The sequence below is a fragment of the Citrus clementina genome, unplaced genomic scaffold, assembly GCF_000493195.1.
Source record: "Citrus clementina cultivar Clemenules unplaced genomic scaffold, Citrus_clementina_v1.0 scaffold_2, whole genome shotgun sequence".
Classification (NCBI taxonomy): Eukaryota; Viridiplantae; Streptophyta; class Magnoliopsida; order Sapindales; family Rutaceae; genus Citrus; species Citrus x clementina.
The window spans coordinates 34,834,847-34,846,093 of NW_006262688.1; the positions used below are offsets into that span (position 1 = coordinate 34,834,847).

Below are 11,247 nucleotides of genomic sequence, written 5' to 3' on the forward strand. Positions count from 1 at the left end.
AGCTACCTTCATTGACAAGATTTCCCCTGCTCCCTGTTCCCTGTTTTTTTTTTTTTTTTTAATTTCTTTTAACACGCCTTTTGCCTTCAGCTTTTGCCATCAAATGGACAACTCCGTTTCAATGACTGTCCAAACATCGATTTGTTTTCCAACAAGAAAGCAGTTTCTTCCCCAACGTACTTGTAAAGAATTAATAGAAATTACATACGGGGATAAAAAGTTCAAATTCCCATCACCAAAAATAAATAAATAAAAGAGTAAAGCGAATAGTAGCAATGTTCCACACGGCGTTCTCCCTAGAAGCCTTATGATGATACAACCTGCCGGCAGTTACTAATAGAAATTTTTCAGCACTACGATTTTTACAACTTCAAGAATCTGCTACTAACCTATTCAACAAGTACCAGATGGTATATATGTTGTTTCCTTATCCACAGTGAGCGGATCCATCTTCAGCAGGAAATGATATGAATCCTTAACAGGTATCATTTAAGCAATAGAGATCTAACAGCAACAACCTTTTTCCAGCCATTGTTCTGACAGTAAAACCTGAAATAATAGGAGTGTCTGTGAAATGGTATGAACTGGAACTGCTACCAAGTAAAGCTAACAATTTACTGATTTAGCTTTTCAGCCTTAGCACGCATCTGAAAATCTGACCAATCGGTCCCAAGGGGACGGTTTGGTTGGTTTGCACTCTTGAAGTGAAAAGCAATATGTCAAGGATTAGAATCCCCTCGCACCAACCCTGGTGGGGAATTATTTTACTTTGGGTTGGGATGGGGTTAAGTGAATTGTAACTAAAATAAAAAAACATCAGGCCAATGTATCTGCTGGAAGTTCAATTCACAAAGCTTAACAACATCATGCCATTCAAATAATAACTACCGGCTTTCAAAATGCTGCAGGTTGTTTATAACAATAAACATTAAAGAGTGATCTGCCAAGCAATTAATGTGCACGTTTTATATTAACTGCCGATAACTTTCCACACAATAAAATGATTGTGTCTTTTTGTTGGTTGGGTGCTTCAATTAATAAGCTAACCTTCACATGCACCAATTTAGAGAACTAACACCACAGCCTTGGTAATCCCCATAAACCTAAGGGTACAGCGCCCAATATAGTATCTGGGTGCAAGTGCAACTTCAATCCAAGCATAGCCACCTATTGTGATGGTGAAACACAGTCATATCTTAAGGACTTCAAATGAAGTTTTACAACTACAAGGATCTTAGTCAAAAAGACAAGCCAAACTCAACAGCATGTCTTTGGAAGTCTCAGTTTAGCCCCAAAATCTGAAAATTGATTGAATAGATAGATGGATGGATCAGCATGTCAAACTGACAAATGATTTTTCAGTAGAACATTTCATCTGTACTTTTTACACATAGGTAGTCAAAATTAATGCACCAGGCAAAACATAAAGATCCAGTGAAATGAATAAGCAATCTCTTGCAATAATAAAAGACTAATCAGAATTCAGCACAACAAATACTACAACTAGCGTAGCACATTTCTGGGAGAAAGAAAAATCTCAGCTTCAGTGCCTTAAATCATTGATGAACACCGAATTAGTACACACAATACTTCACTTCTAACTTACAAACCAATGCCATTGACAATCAGGCTAACCATTTTCGATTTCAACCCAGGTCACTGAAAGCCACCACAAAACATGAAATAACAAAGAATTGTAAAAACCAATCAAATATTATGACGTCCCTCTATGCCAATGCCTTAAGATTCAAAAATGAAGATCTAGTTCATATACTTCTACATTATAGAATTGGTAACAACAAAAAAATTGTAACAAGGTAGAACTGGTAACAACAACAAAATTGTAACAAGGTAGAACTGGTAACAACAAAAAAATTGTAACAAGGTAGAACTGGTAACAACAAAATGCTAGTAAATGGTACAATGCAATAACAAAAACACACAGTTCACAATTTCTGATTCGGCATACCAATTTACCTGAAATACTAGAATCTCATTTCGAGACAGGCTTTTGCAAAAGAGCAGTCAAGTAAACTTCCCTGTTCTTTGAATTAGGCTTATTAGCTGTCGCCCACTTCACCTTCTTGTACCCCAATTTCCCAATTAACGGGCCATAAACATTCTCAAGATCCGAAGCTTTGCTGAAAAAACGATCCAACCACAAGTACCCTCCCCCTCTCAACACCCTATCAACATCATAAAACAAAAACTCCATCATTATGACAGGTATCCATCTATTCACTGCGTGTCCACATCTCACAACATCAAGCACACCGTCAAACAAAGGCAGTCTCTGCTGCAATGGCACGTGCAATGGCACTAATCCTCTTAAAGCCGCAGCCTCACTATAAGGAGCACCAAGATTCATAGTTGTGGTAAGTATCGTTATGTTGTAAAGTTTCATTCTTGCGGCAAATGAACCGGTAGCTCCACCGACATCAATCCCAAGTCTTATAACTGAGTTAGCTGCTTTAGCTAAGTCTAGAAATTGTGTAACTGGAAGATCAAGCTCAGACTTGAAAGCTAAAAAAGACGAACTTTTCTCACTAGCTGGATCAAACCCAAGATTGGGACTTTTTTGAACTAAACAAGAGAAGCTTTTGCAATTGTACTTACTCCAAATGACATTGGAATCAGGAAGTGATGAAGGGAAAGGGTCTGAAGAAAGAGAAGACGAAGGCTTTGATGGGGTTCTTGAGAAGCAACGGCGGCGAGGTAAAGGGTGGCAGCCATGAAGAATGAGAGTTTCTTCAAGGTCAGTGTCATGTGGGCAAAGAGTAAATGGAGTGTAGCTCATGTAATTGTGAAGAAGATCGGGATGGTTATGGCAAGAAGAAGCAATGGGGGAGAGGCGAGAGTAGAGGAGGAGATCTTGAGGGATAGTGGTGGTGGTTTTTGAATTAGTATCTATTGTGGTGGAAGGATGGTGGCGCGTGAGGTGGTTGATGGTGGCGCGTATGGTTTGGAGCTGGTGTATAAGGTAATCAGGGACTTGTTGCTGGGTTGGGGCCTTTGTCTGGGATTGGTAGGTGGTGGAGGAGAGGTGGTAAAGGGAAAGGATATTGGTGGCCACCATGGCTAACAGGAGAACTAAATTCAAGCCCATTGAGAAACCCATTTGGTTTCCTTGTGTGTTTGCTCGATCTATGTAACTACTTGTTCGTTTTTGGGAACTACCTCCTGTCTTCGTTTTTGGAGCTTAAAAGCTTTGGGTTTGTTTTTGACTTAAATGAGCAAGTGAGTTATTGTCTAATCTTTTCTTGCAGTGGTGAGTTTTGATTCAATGTGAGTGATCTTTGATTTTGAGATTGTACGTGGGAATGTTATGGCCGTTGATCTGACTGGGGGCAGCTTGAAATCATGGGATGCAAAATCTAGATTTTGTTTCCTTTGGATCTAAAACCAGAAAAAGTTGGATGCAGCTTGCATAGTTTTGCAATTAAATAATATTAAGGTGACTCCAAAACTATTTATTTTTTATTTTTTTAATTTTCTGCTCCTTTGACTGTTTGACTCCCTCCTTTCAGTAAACGTAAGTCATGATGTCTAGACGCGTGAATTAGAGGATAGTTGGAAGTAAAAGATAAATATTGCCTTAATATTTAATTCTTTACGCTTCAATAATTGCATAGACCACAATAAATTAAAAGGGGCTCTTAACATTGAGATTCCTGAGTTTTTATATCTTCTTAAAAAGCACATAATTTCTTCATTTATATAAAATAAGTCCCTAATTTAATTTTTTCCCCCCTATTTGTATCGAGTAACTTCCTAGTTTCTCTGATAAATTGAGTACGATATCCTTTAGAGTGTTTAGGAGCGTTTATTATTTATTTTGTGATTAAATCTAAATATGGCATGTTTTAAAGTATTCAAAAGCTATAGGTTGTTCTTTTAACTAATCACTTATTGTAAAATATTTTGATTAGTTCAGCCGAAGTCAACCAAAGTTATGGAAAAATATTCAGTGAGGGCATCATATCCTTTAGATGATTATGTGGGGGCGGGCGCGGGGGTAGGTGATTCAGGTACATCTATGCGATCCATTTAGGTATCTATTGGCAACAAGTGAACCAACAAATAGAGATTCTTTTTTATAGAGGCCTATTTGCCATTTTTCAATAACATGCAACACAAAACCTAGTGCTTCCATTCTTCCTGAGTGGGTATAGATTGGTAGGTTGGCATTTAATAAGAAGAAAACAACGATCAACTATAAGTCGATGGGACTGGTAATTGTAAGATATTTTGATAGCTTAGTTGGTTTAGCCCTTAGCAGAATAACCCAGAACTGAAGCATTCAATCTTGTAATAAACTTTGAAATAGAAAAAATAGAATAAAATAAAATTTAAGGTAAAGTTAGAAATGAGTACTGCAGTGACAGAGATTGATGCGTCTTCTTCAGCTGTTGGCTTTTGTCCTATCCTATTGATTAATATTATTATTATATTTTTTTTATCTTGATTGGTTATATAGAAGATTTGATAATATCTCCAGTGGAGTCTTATTATGTAAAATCTGCCTTTGGGTGGATGTAGAGGAAACATTGAGATTGTCTTTGAAGATGTCTTTTTTTATAGAGAAATACAAAAGAGTCTTTAAATTTTCTTATGGAGTTTGGTAGATTATTAATTTTGGTGAAATATAGTGATAGTTGTCGTCAAGTAGAAGTATGGTGGAAGGAATTTGAGTCATCATCTTCAAGTGATAATGTTGGGATTATAATGTTGTAATCATCATGTCCTTTCATTAGACTTTGTGCCTCTAATTTTAGTGTCTCTCACTTGGAGTTCAATGATAATTCACATGTCTCTTTTGCCTCTTTTACTCTTCTCTTTTTTCTTCTCTACTGCCTCTTCTCTTACTCTCCTTTGTTGTTATCTTCTAAATATAACTCACTCTTTCTTTCTTTCTTTCTTTTCTTTTTTAAGACTTTTAAAGTTATTAACTAATAACTTTTTATTTAGTTGGCCAATTTTTAATATAAGGCTACAAATAAGATATTTTTTTGCCACTATAAATACGTAGTTAAAGAATAATTTTTTTTTTGTGTAAATGAAAAAGAGTACATAATTTATATATATGTATCTATGAAAATAAAAGAATAATAATAAAGTGCACCTACAGATGATCCACCTTATGATCAACGGGGGCTTAAGCCCCACGCTTAATAAAATAATTTCAAAAAAATTAAAGAGAATTGATTAGTCTCATTAAATTCATTAAGAGAACTTCGTTAAATCTATAAAAACAATACCATACACTCATAGGTCCATAAAATTTAAACTTAAACATTGAAAATTATAAAATGCCGCACTTTACGTCTTTTAACTAATAAAATAAAAGTCCATGGTAACCCGTATGAGTGGTTTTACTATTATTTAGTTTAGCTCTTATGGCTTTAGTTGGTATAACTTTTTAAATAGAATTTATTTAAATAGAGTTTCTATAAGTATAGTTTTTACCTAATAAAAAATTAGTTGTTTAATTTTCAATAAATGTTTCTATTAAAAAAATAAAAAATTACATTTGTAGGTACGTTTTTTAAAGTTGTGTTATGAAATAAATGAAATAAAATTATCAAATAAGTAATAAATACTTTAAATATTTTAATATTTTTAAAAAAAGTTTTCAACTTCTACTCCAAAATGTTTAAAATTTAAGTTTTTGTTAGTAGAGGTAAAATAAGTTATTTAATCTCAAAAAAATCTATTTAAAAAAAGTCCAAACAATAATAAAAAATTAAAAAACTTTTAAGATTAATAAATACTTACAACCATTAAATAAGCTGGGTAATTTTTAAAAACCTCCCCTGAGGTTTGGGCTTGTTGCAAGTAGATGGCGAGAATTGATTTATTTATAAAAAACCCCTTACCGTCAGTTAAGTTTAACATTGACCGTTAGTTGACCGTGCAAAGACAATATTATCCTTAACAATAGTTTGTAAATAAAAATAACTAAAAAAAAACCAAAATTATTGGTGCAAAAAGCACAAACCCTATTTTTTGACAATTTTATCCTTGTCAATTCTAAAAATTTACAATATCATAGGTAAAGATTATGACTATTTCATTTTTAAATTTTTAATTTTATCTTTCTTGTAGGAATTTTAAGGAAATATCAATAATTTAAAGAGGATTTTTTAATTTTTTAATTTTAATTTTTTATAAGAACTTTAAGAAAATATTAATAATTTAAAAAGTGTAAAATAGCTAATAATTTTGGTTTTTTTTTAGTTATTTTCGTTTATAAACTATTGTTAAGGGTAATATTGTCTTTGCACGGTCAACTAACGGTCAATGTTAAACTTAACTGACGGTAGGGGGTTTTTTACAAATAAATCAATTCTCGCCATTTACTTGCAACAAGCCTAAACCTCAGGGGAGGTTTTTAAAAATTACCCTAAATAAGCCATACAAATATATCAAAATAGAAAAAATCTGTGGTGCAACTGTGGTACCGTGCCACAGTTGCATCCAGCCGTTGGATGTTAGTGGACCTCACCTATTTAAGTGCATTCAACGGTTAGATACAACTGTGACACGGTATCACAATTGCAACGTAGCCGAACCCATCAAAATAACCTCTACAAATATATTAACTTATAAAATTTTTACTTTACATCTTATTATTCTGTAATTTAGTCAACAATAAATTATTTTTTTAAATCTGTTACTGGCCACCCACCTGTGACCTGTGCTGTGCAGCAACGTAACCAGGTGATTTCAACAGGAGCTTCCGGGATAGGAGATACAAAATATAGAAGTAATGCATTTTGTGGATAAAATAAAAACACAGGTATCTAAATGATAAAGTACGATCAAGATTAAAAGAAAAGAAGTAATGGGTCCCACGCCCACGAAGTATATCGGGTGTATGAGGATGGCGTCCGACAAACGCTGGGCTCCGCCACCTAAAACATATTCTAATTTCTATTGAGCGGAGATCGAATCATAAACCCCAAGGGGAAGGAAGCAGAAACAGAGTTCAGAGTAGGCAGCGTTTGCTCATCAATCCATTCAAATCAAATGGTTAGTTTAGTTTCTTCTCTTTTCTTTACTAATTTTTTTTCCCTATCCAAATAGTCGTTAGGGTTTCATGTAACGTCTGTCGAATTCGATTATTTAAACACATGCACATTATTATGAAAAATCTAGGCTTTAATTCATTCGTTTCCGATTCTTGATGTTTTGTTTCAATTTATCGAGACTATTATTTTGACAAAATTTAAATTTTTATTATTAGTAATTGAAAGATTAATTTAATGTTCCTTTAAATTGAACTTAATTATACTTACTTCGGTGCTCTGTCCGTGATTTTATTTTTATGAGGGTATCGTTAGAGCTTAAATGCTTTCAGAGAGCTAACACCTAAACAACATGATTTGGAATTTCAGAATATTTTATTAGATAACGTCTGTTGGCTGTTATTTTTGAAGAGTTACACACAATGCTCTTGCTTGATCCATTGTTTTCGTATTGCTGAAGATTGTTGGATGGGTTATCTTACGTTTGGAGCAATTTTCACCTTGCGTTAGATTTTAGTTTAAGCAGAATCTTAGTCATGAAACCCGTAATTAGCCTATGTTTTTTCATCTATTTGTCCATACCTCGTTTGCTTTGGAGTTTGAATTTTCCCTTTATTTATTTTTGTTAGGCTGACCCTGAACTAGAAGCAATTAGACAAAGAAGAATGCAAGAGCTCATGGCCCAACAAGGCGTGGTAATCCATTACCTCCTTTCCTCTTTCTTCTTCCTCTTATTATTTTTGGTTCTTTTTTGACATGTCATTGAAGAATCACTAAGGCCTTATCATCCATTTTCAGTTGTGGAACTAATAATCAAATCTTGTTTGTCTACAGGGGAGTCAACAAAATTCTGAGCAGCATCAGAAAGCTCAGGAAGATGCCAAGAGGTGGGTTTCTGAAATTTCGGTACTCATATATATGCTCTCATGGAAATTTACATTGTGGATTTTTAATTTTATTATTTAAAAGTCTAAGTGCTGATTCTAAGATTTGAATGATTATTTAGGGAGGCAGATGAACGGAGACAAATGATGCTTAGCCAGATTTTGTCAACCGAAGCACGTGAAAGACGTAAGTTTGGATTTTGAGCTTTCAACTTGCTGAATAGGGTGTTTCCTCTCTCCCCTGTTTGTGATGCAACAATGTCCAGTAGTATATGGGAGCATAGACAGTGTATTGTGAATTTCTAAGATTACTTTTATCAGAAAGAGTTGGGCAGCATCTGGGACATTTTGATACACCCATCAGATTCTTGAAAAATTAGCTGTTGGAAAATGCTTTTATTATTAGAAAGTTCTTGCAAAACTTTCAAGTTTTAAACCAGGTCATCAGTTCTTTATAGGATTGAATATTAAATCTTTTAAGGCATTTTGTCAATATAAACAAACGTGCCAAGATTTCGGTTTAGGGCCAGGCTGTCTGGAGGCACACGCACAAGATTAAGGTTTTTTTTTTCAATTTCTTTTTTTTTTTAAATAATTGCAGAAATGATCCCCTTGCATTTCAGTGGGGGCAGTAGATTGTTATAGGTCTAAAGCATTTAAAATACTTATCTTTATGCTGTTAACATTTCCAAATGAAATGTGCTTTTGTTTTTCCTGTGCTAATAATCATCTTGACAGTTGCTCGAATTGCTTTGGTGAAACCCGAGAAGGCTAGAGGTGTTGAGGACATTATATTGAGATCTGCCCAAATGGGTCAGATAGTTGAGAAGGTACCCCTTTGTTTACTGTGTACTCAATGTTGGATGGATGCGCAGATCATTAGTCAGAACATTGTTTATTTGAGTGACAATGAGATCAGAATCATGGTTTACTGATCTTTTTAACTTGTAGGTTTCTGAAGAGAGGCTCATATCATTGCTGGAACAGATTAACACCCAAACCACCAAACAGACCAAAGTCACAGTAATTAATCTGCCAATTGTTGTCTATTCAGTGTTTGCTTACCAGATTGTGGCTTTCTATGTTTTTCTAATTTTTGTCTTGCTTTATACTGTGTTCCAGATCCAAAGGCGCCGGAGTGTTTTGGAAGATGATGATTAACCTTGTGTAATTTCTGGTCATCATGGTGTGATACACAATGCTATTCATGGTTATTGAAATTATGATGTGCTTTTTCATTGTTATTGACGGTTCACCGTTTTGACATTACCTACCGGGTTTGTGTTATTTATACTCAAATCTTTTCTATAGTTATGTATCGGTTATTTTACTAGTAATTAACTTCCATGAGTGTTGAAATTCCCATGAATTCGTTCATGCATGTATGCACGAAGCATGAGCATTATTTTCGGTAGGGGTGGGCAAATCGGGTTTTGGTTCGGGTTGTTCGGATTTCGGTTTGGGTTTCAACCCATTCGGGTTGGAGAATTGAACCCAATCGGGTTGAAAACGCCAACTCGAACCGAACCGAACCGAACCGAATTTAATTTGGTTCGGTTCGGTTTGGGTTGGCAATTCGGATCGGATTGGGTTGATAATTCGGGTTAAAATTTTGGTTCGGGTTAATTCGGATTAGTTTGAGTTAGAATAATTCGGGTTAGTTCGGGTTAAAATGAGTTGGAAAATTTAATCTAAAAATTCTAACAACAACCACTTAAAATCCAAAAATTTCAATTCCAAACATTCTTAACAACAAATATTAATTACAAATCATCCTTAATAACATTTCAACAATTTAAAAATCTCAATTCCAAACATTTCAAACATCCTTAAGGAACAATTTAATCCAAAAATTATAACAACCATTTAAAATCTAAAAATCTCAATTCCAAACATCCTTAATAACAAATATCAACTACAAATTATCCTTAATAACATTTCAACAATTTAAAACTCTCAATTCCAAATATTCCAAACATCCTTAAGGAATAATTTAATCTAAAAATTCTAACAACCACCACTTAAAATTCAAAAATCTCAACTTCAAACATCCTTAACAACAAATATCAACTACATATCATCCTTAATAACATTTCAATAAGTCTTTTTAAAGTTAACAAAACATAAAACATGTAGTCAAGTACAATAATGCTACAAAAATTACAAATCTAAAAATTAAAATGGCAAATGGCAAGCATGATTAAACATCTTCACATGACAAACAAGGCTAATAATTCATCTCCAACACCATCAATACTCAACACAACATCTCCAAATTAGCAATAATTAACCATCACCATAGGGAATTTTTTTGTTTAATGTATATATATTTTTAATTTTTAAAAGCTGAATCTTAAAAAAAAAAAAAAGCTTCAACCTGAACGGGTTGAAAATTCGGTTCGGGTTTGAATTTTAACCCGAACGGGTTGAAGCTTTGAATCCGTTCGGATTTCACCAGTTAACCCGAACCGAACTGAACCCGACCCGAAATAAATTTCGAGTTCGGTTCGGTTCGGGTTAACCCGATCCGAACGCCCACCCACGATTTTCGGGATTTGATGGAAAAATGATTTCATCTGGAATGTCTGTCTGTTGAGAACAGCTGACTTCAAAAGTCATTATATGTTGGAAAATAGCATGTTGTAAAGTATAAAACACGGCGGCTAAATTCAAGTTGTCGGTTTCGGCGTTCGGCACGAGCACGACCATCCATAAGATTTCAATATTGGGTAATAGGTTATTATTAATAGCTTATTTTCAATGGATTTTTTTTGGATGCTTTTTTAGTCTTTTCAATGGAGTTGTGATTGCTTATAAGCACCCAAAGCGTAAGACAAACTTGCTCGTGAGTCGTGACTCTGCGACGTGGTTGGTGACAGCCAAGCCTTGTCATTAATATATTTTCCTTGGAAACTCTAAATATTGAATAATTTTCACGAACTCACAGAGAATTTTCACATGTCTGTTGGTCATCAATTATCACTATGAACCAAAAATTTGAGGGTTGGTTTGTGATGTTGATAGACAATTAGAGATCGATACCTATATTTCTTTCTTTCTTCTTTTCTTTTTTTTTGGGGAAAATATCGATACTCAACTTTAAATTGATTAATGGAGAAAATTTAACTGCATGGTGGCCGAGTAACTCGCTTCGTTGTCTTCTAATTAAAAACTATTGGATGAATTTGAGAGGGAGACGCGACTGCTTGTCAACTTAACCGGAAGTGAAAGTAATAAGCCCGTAAGGGTAGAAAACAGAATTTTGCTCTCGCACTTTTTAGCTGCGCAGCCCTATAGACGCTTGGGAATTGGGTTGCCGTAATGTGGTGGCCCCC

At 34.4% G+C, this 11,247-nt stretch overlaps 2 protein-coding genes across 3 annotated transcripts; one reads left to right on the forward strand and one right to left on the reverse strand.

Moving 5' to 3' along the window:
* Positions 1 to 155: 155 nt before the first annotated feature.
* On the reverse strand, positions 156 to 3,330 carry LOC18053251. 2 transcript variants are annotated; one of them, XM_006449568.2, is made up of 2 exons: positions 1,978 to 3,330; positions 156 to 549 (listed from the first exon to the last, which is right to left on the reverse strand). In XM_006449568.2, exon 1 carries the CDS (start codon positions 3,116 to 3,118, stop codon positions 1,994 to 1,996), a length of 1,125 nt encoding a protein of 374 aa, XP_006449631.1. In that variant the 5' UTR covers positions 3,119 to 3,330; the 3' UTR covers positions 156 to 549; positions 1,978 to 1,993. The 2 variants fall into 2 exon arrangements, with proteins under 2 accessions (XP_006449631.1, XP_024046471.1); XM_024190703.1 differs by lacking the exon at positions 156 to 549 and adding an exon at positions 568 to 655.
* A 3,556-nt stretch (positions 3,331 to 6,886) lies between these two features.
* LOC18053252 (DNA-binding protein DDB_G0278111) lies at positions 6,887 to 9,281 on the forward strand. The gene is made up of 7 exons (XM_006449569.2): positions 6,887 to 7,032; positions 7,658 to 7,723; positions 7,863 to 7,915; positions 8,035 to 8,099; positions 8,651 to 8,742; positions 8,864 to 8,935; positions 9,035 to 9,281. The coding sequence occupies exons 1-7, from the start codon at positions 7,030 to 7,032 to the stop codon at positions 9,071 to 9,073; spliced, it is 390 nt and encodes a 129-aa protein (XP_006449632.1). The 5' UTR covers positions 6,887 to 7,029; the 3' UTR covers positions 9,074 to 9,281.
* The last annotated feature ends 1,966 nt before the right edge of the window (positions 9,282 to 11,247 follow it).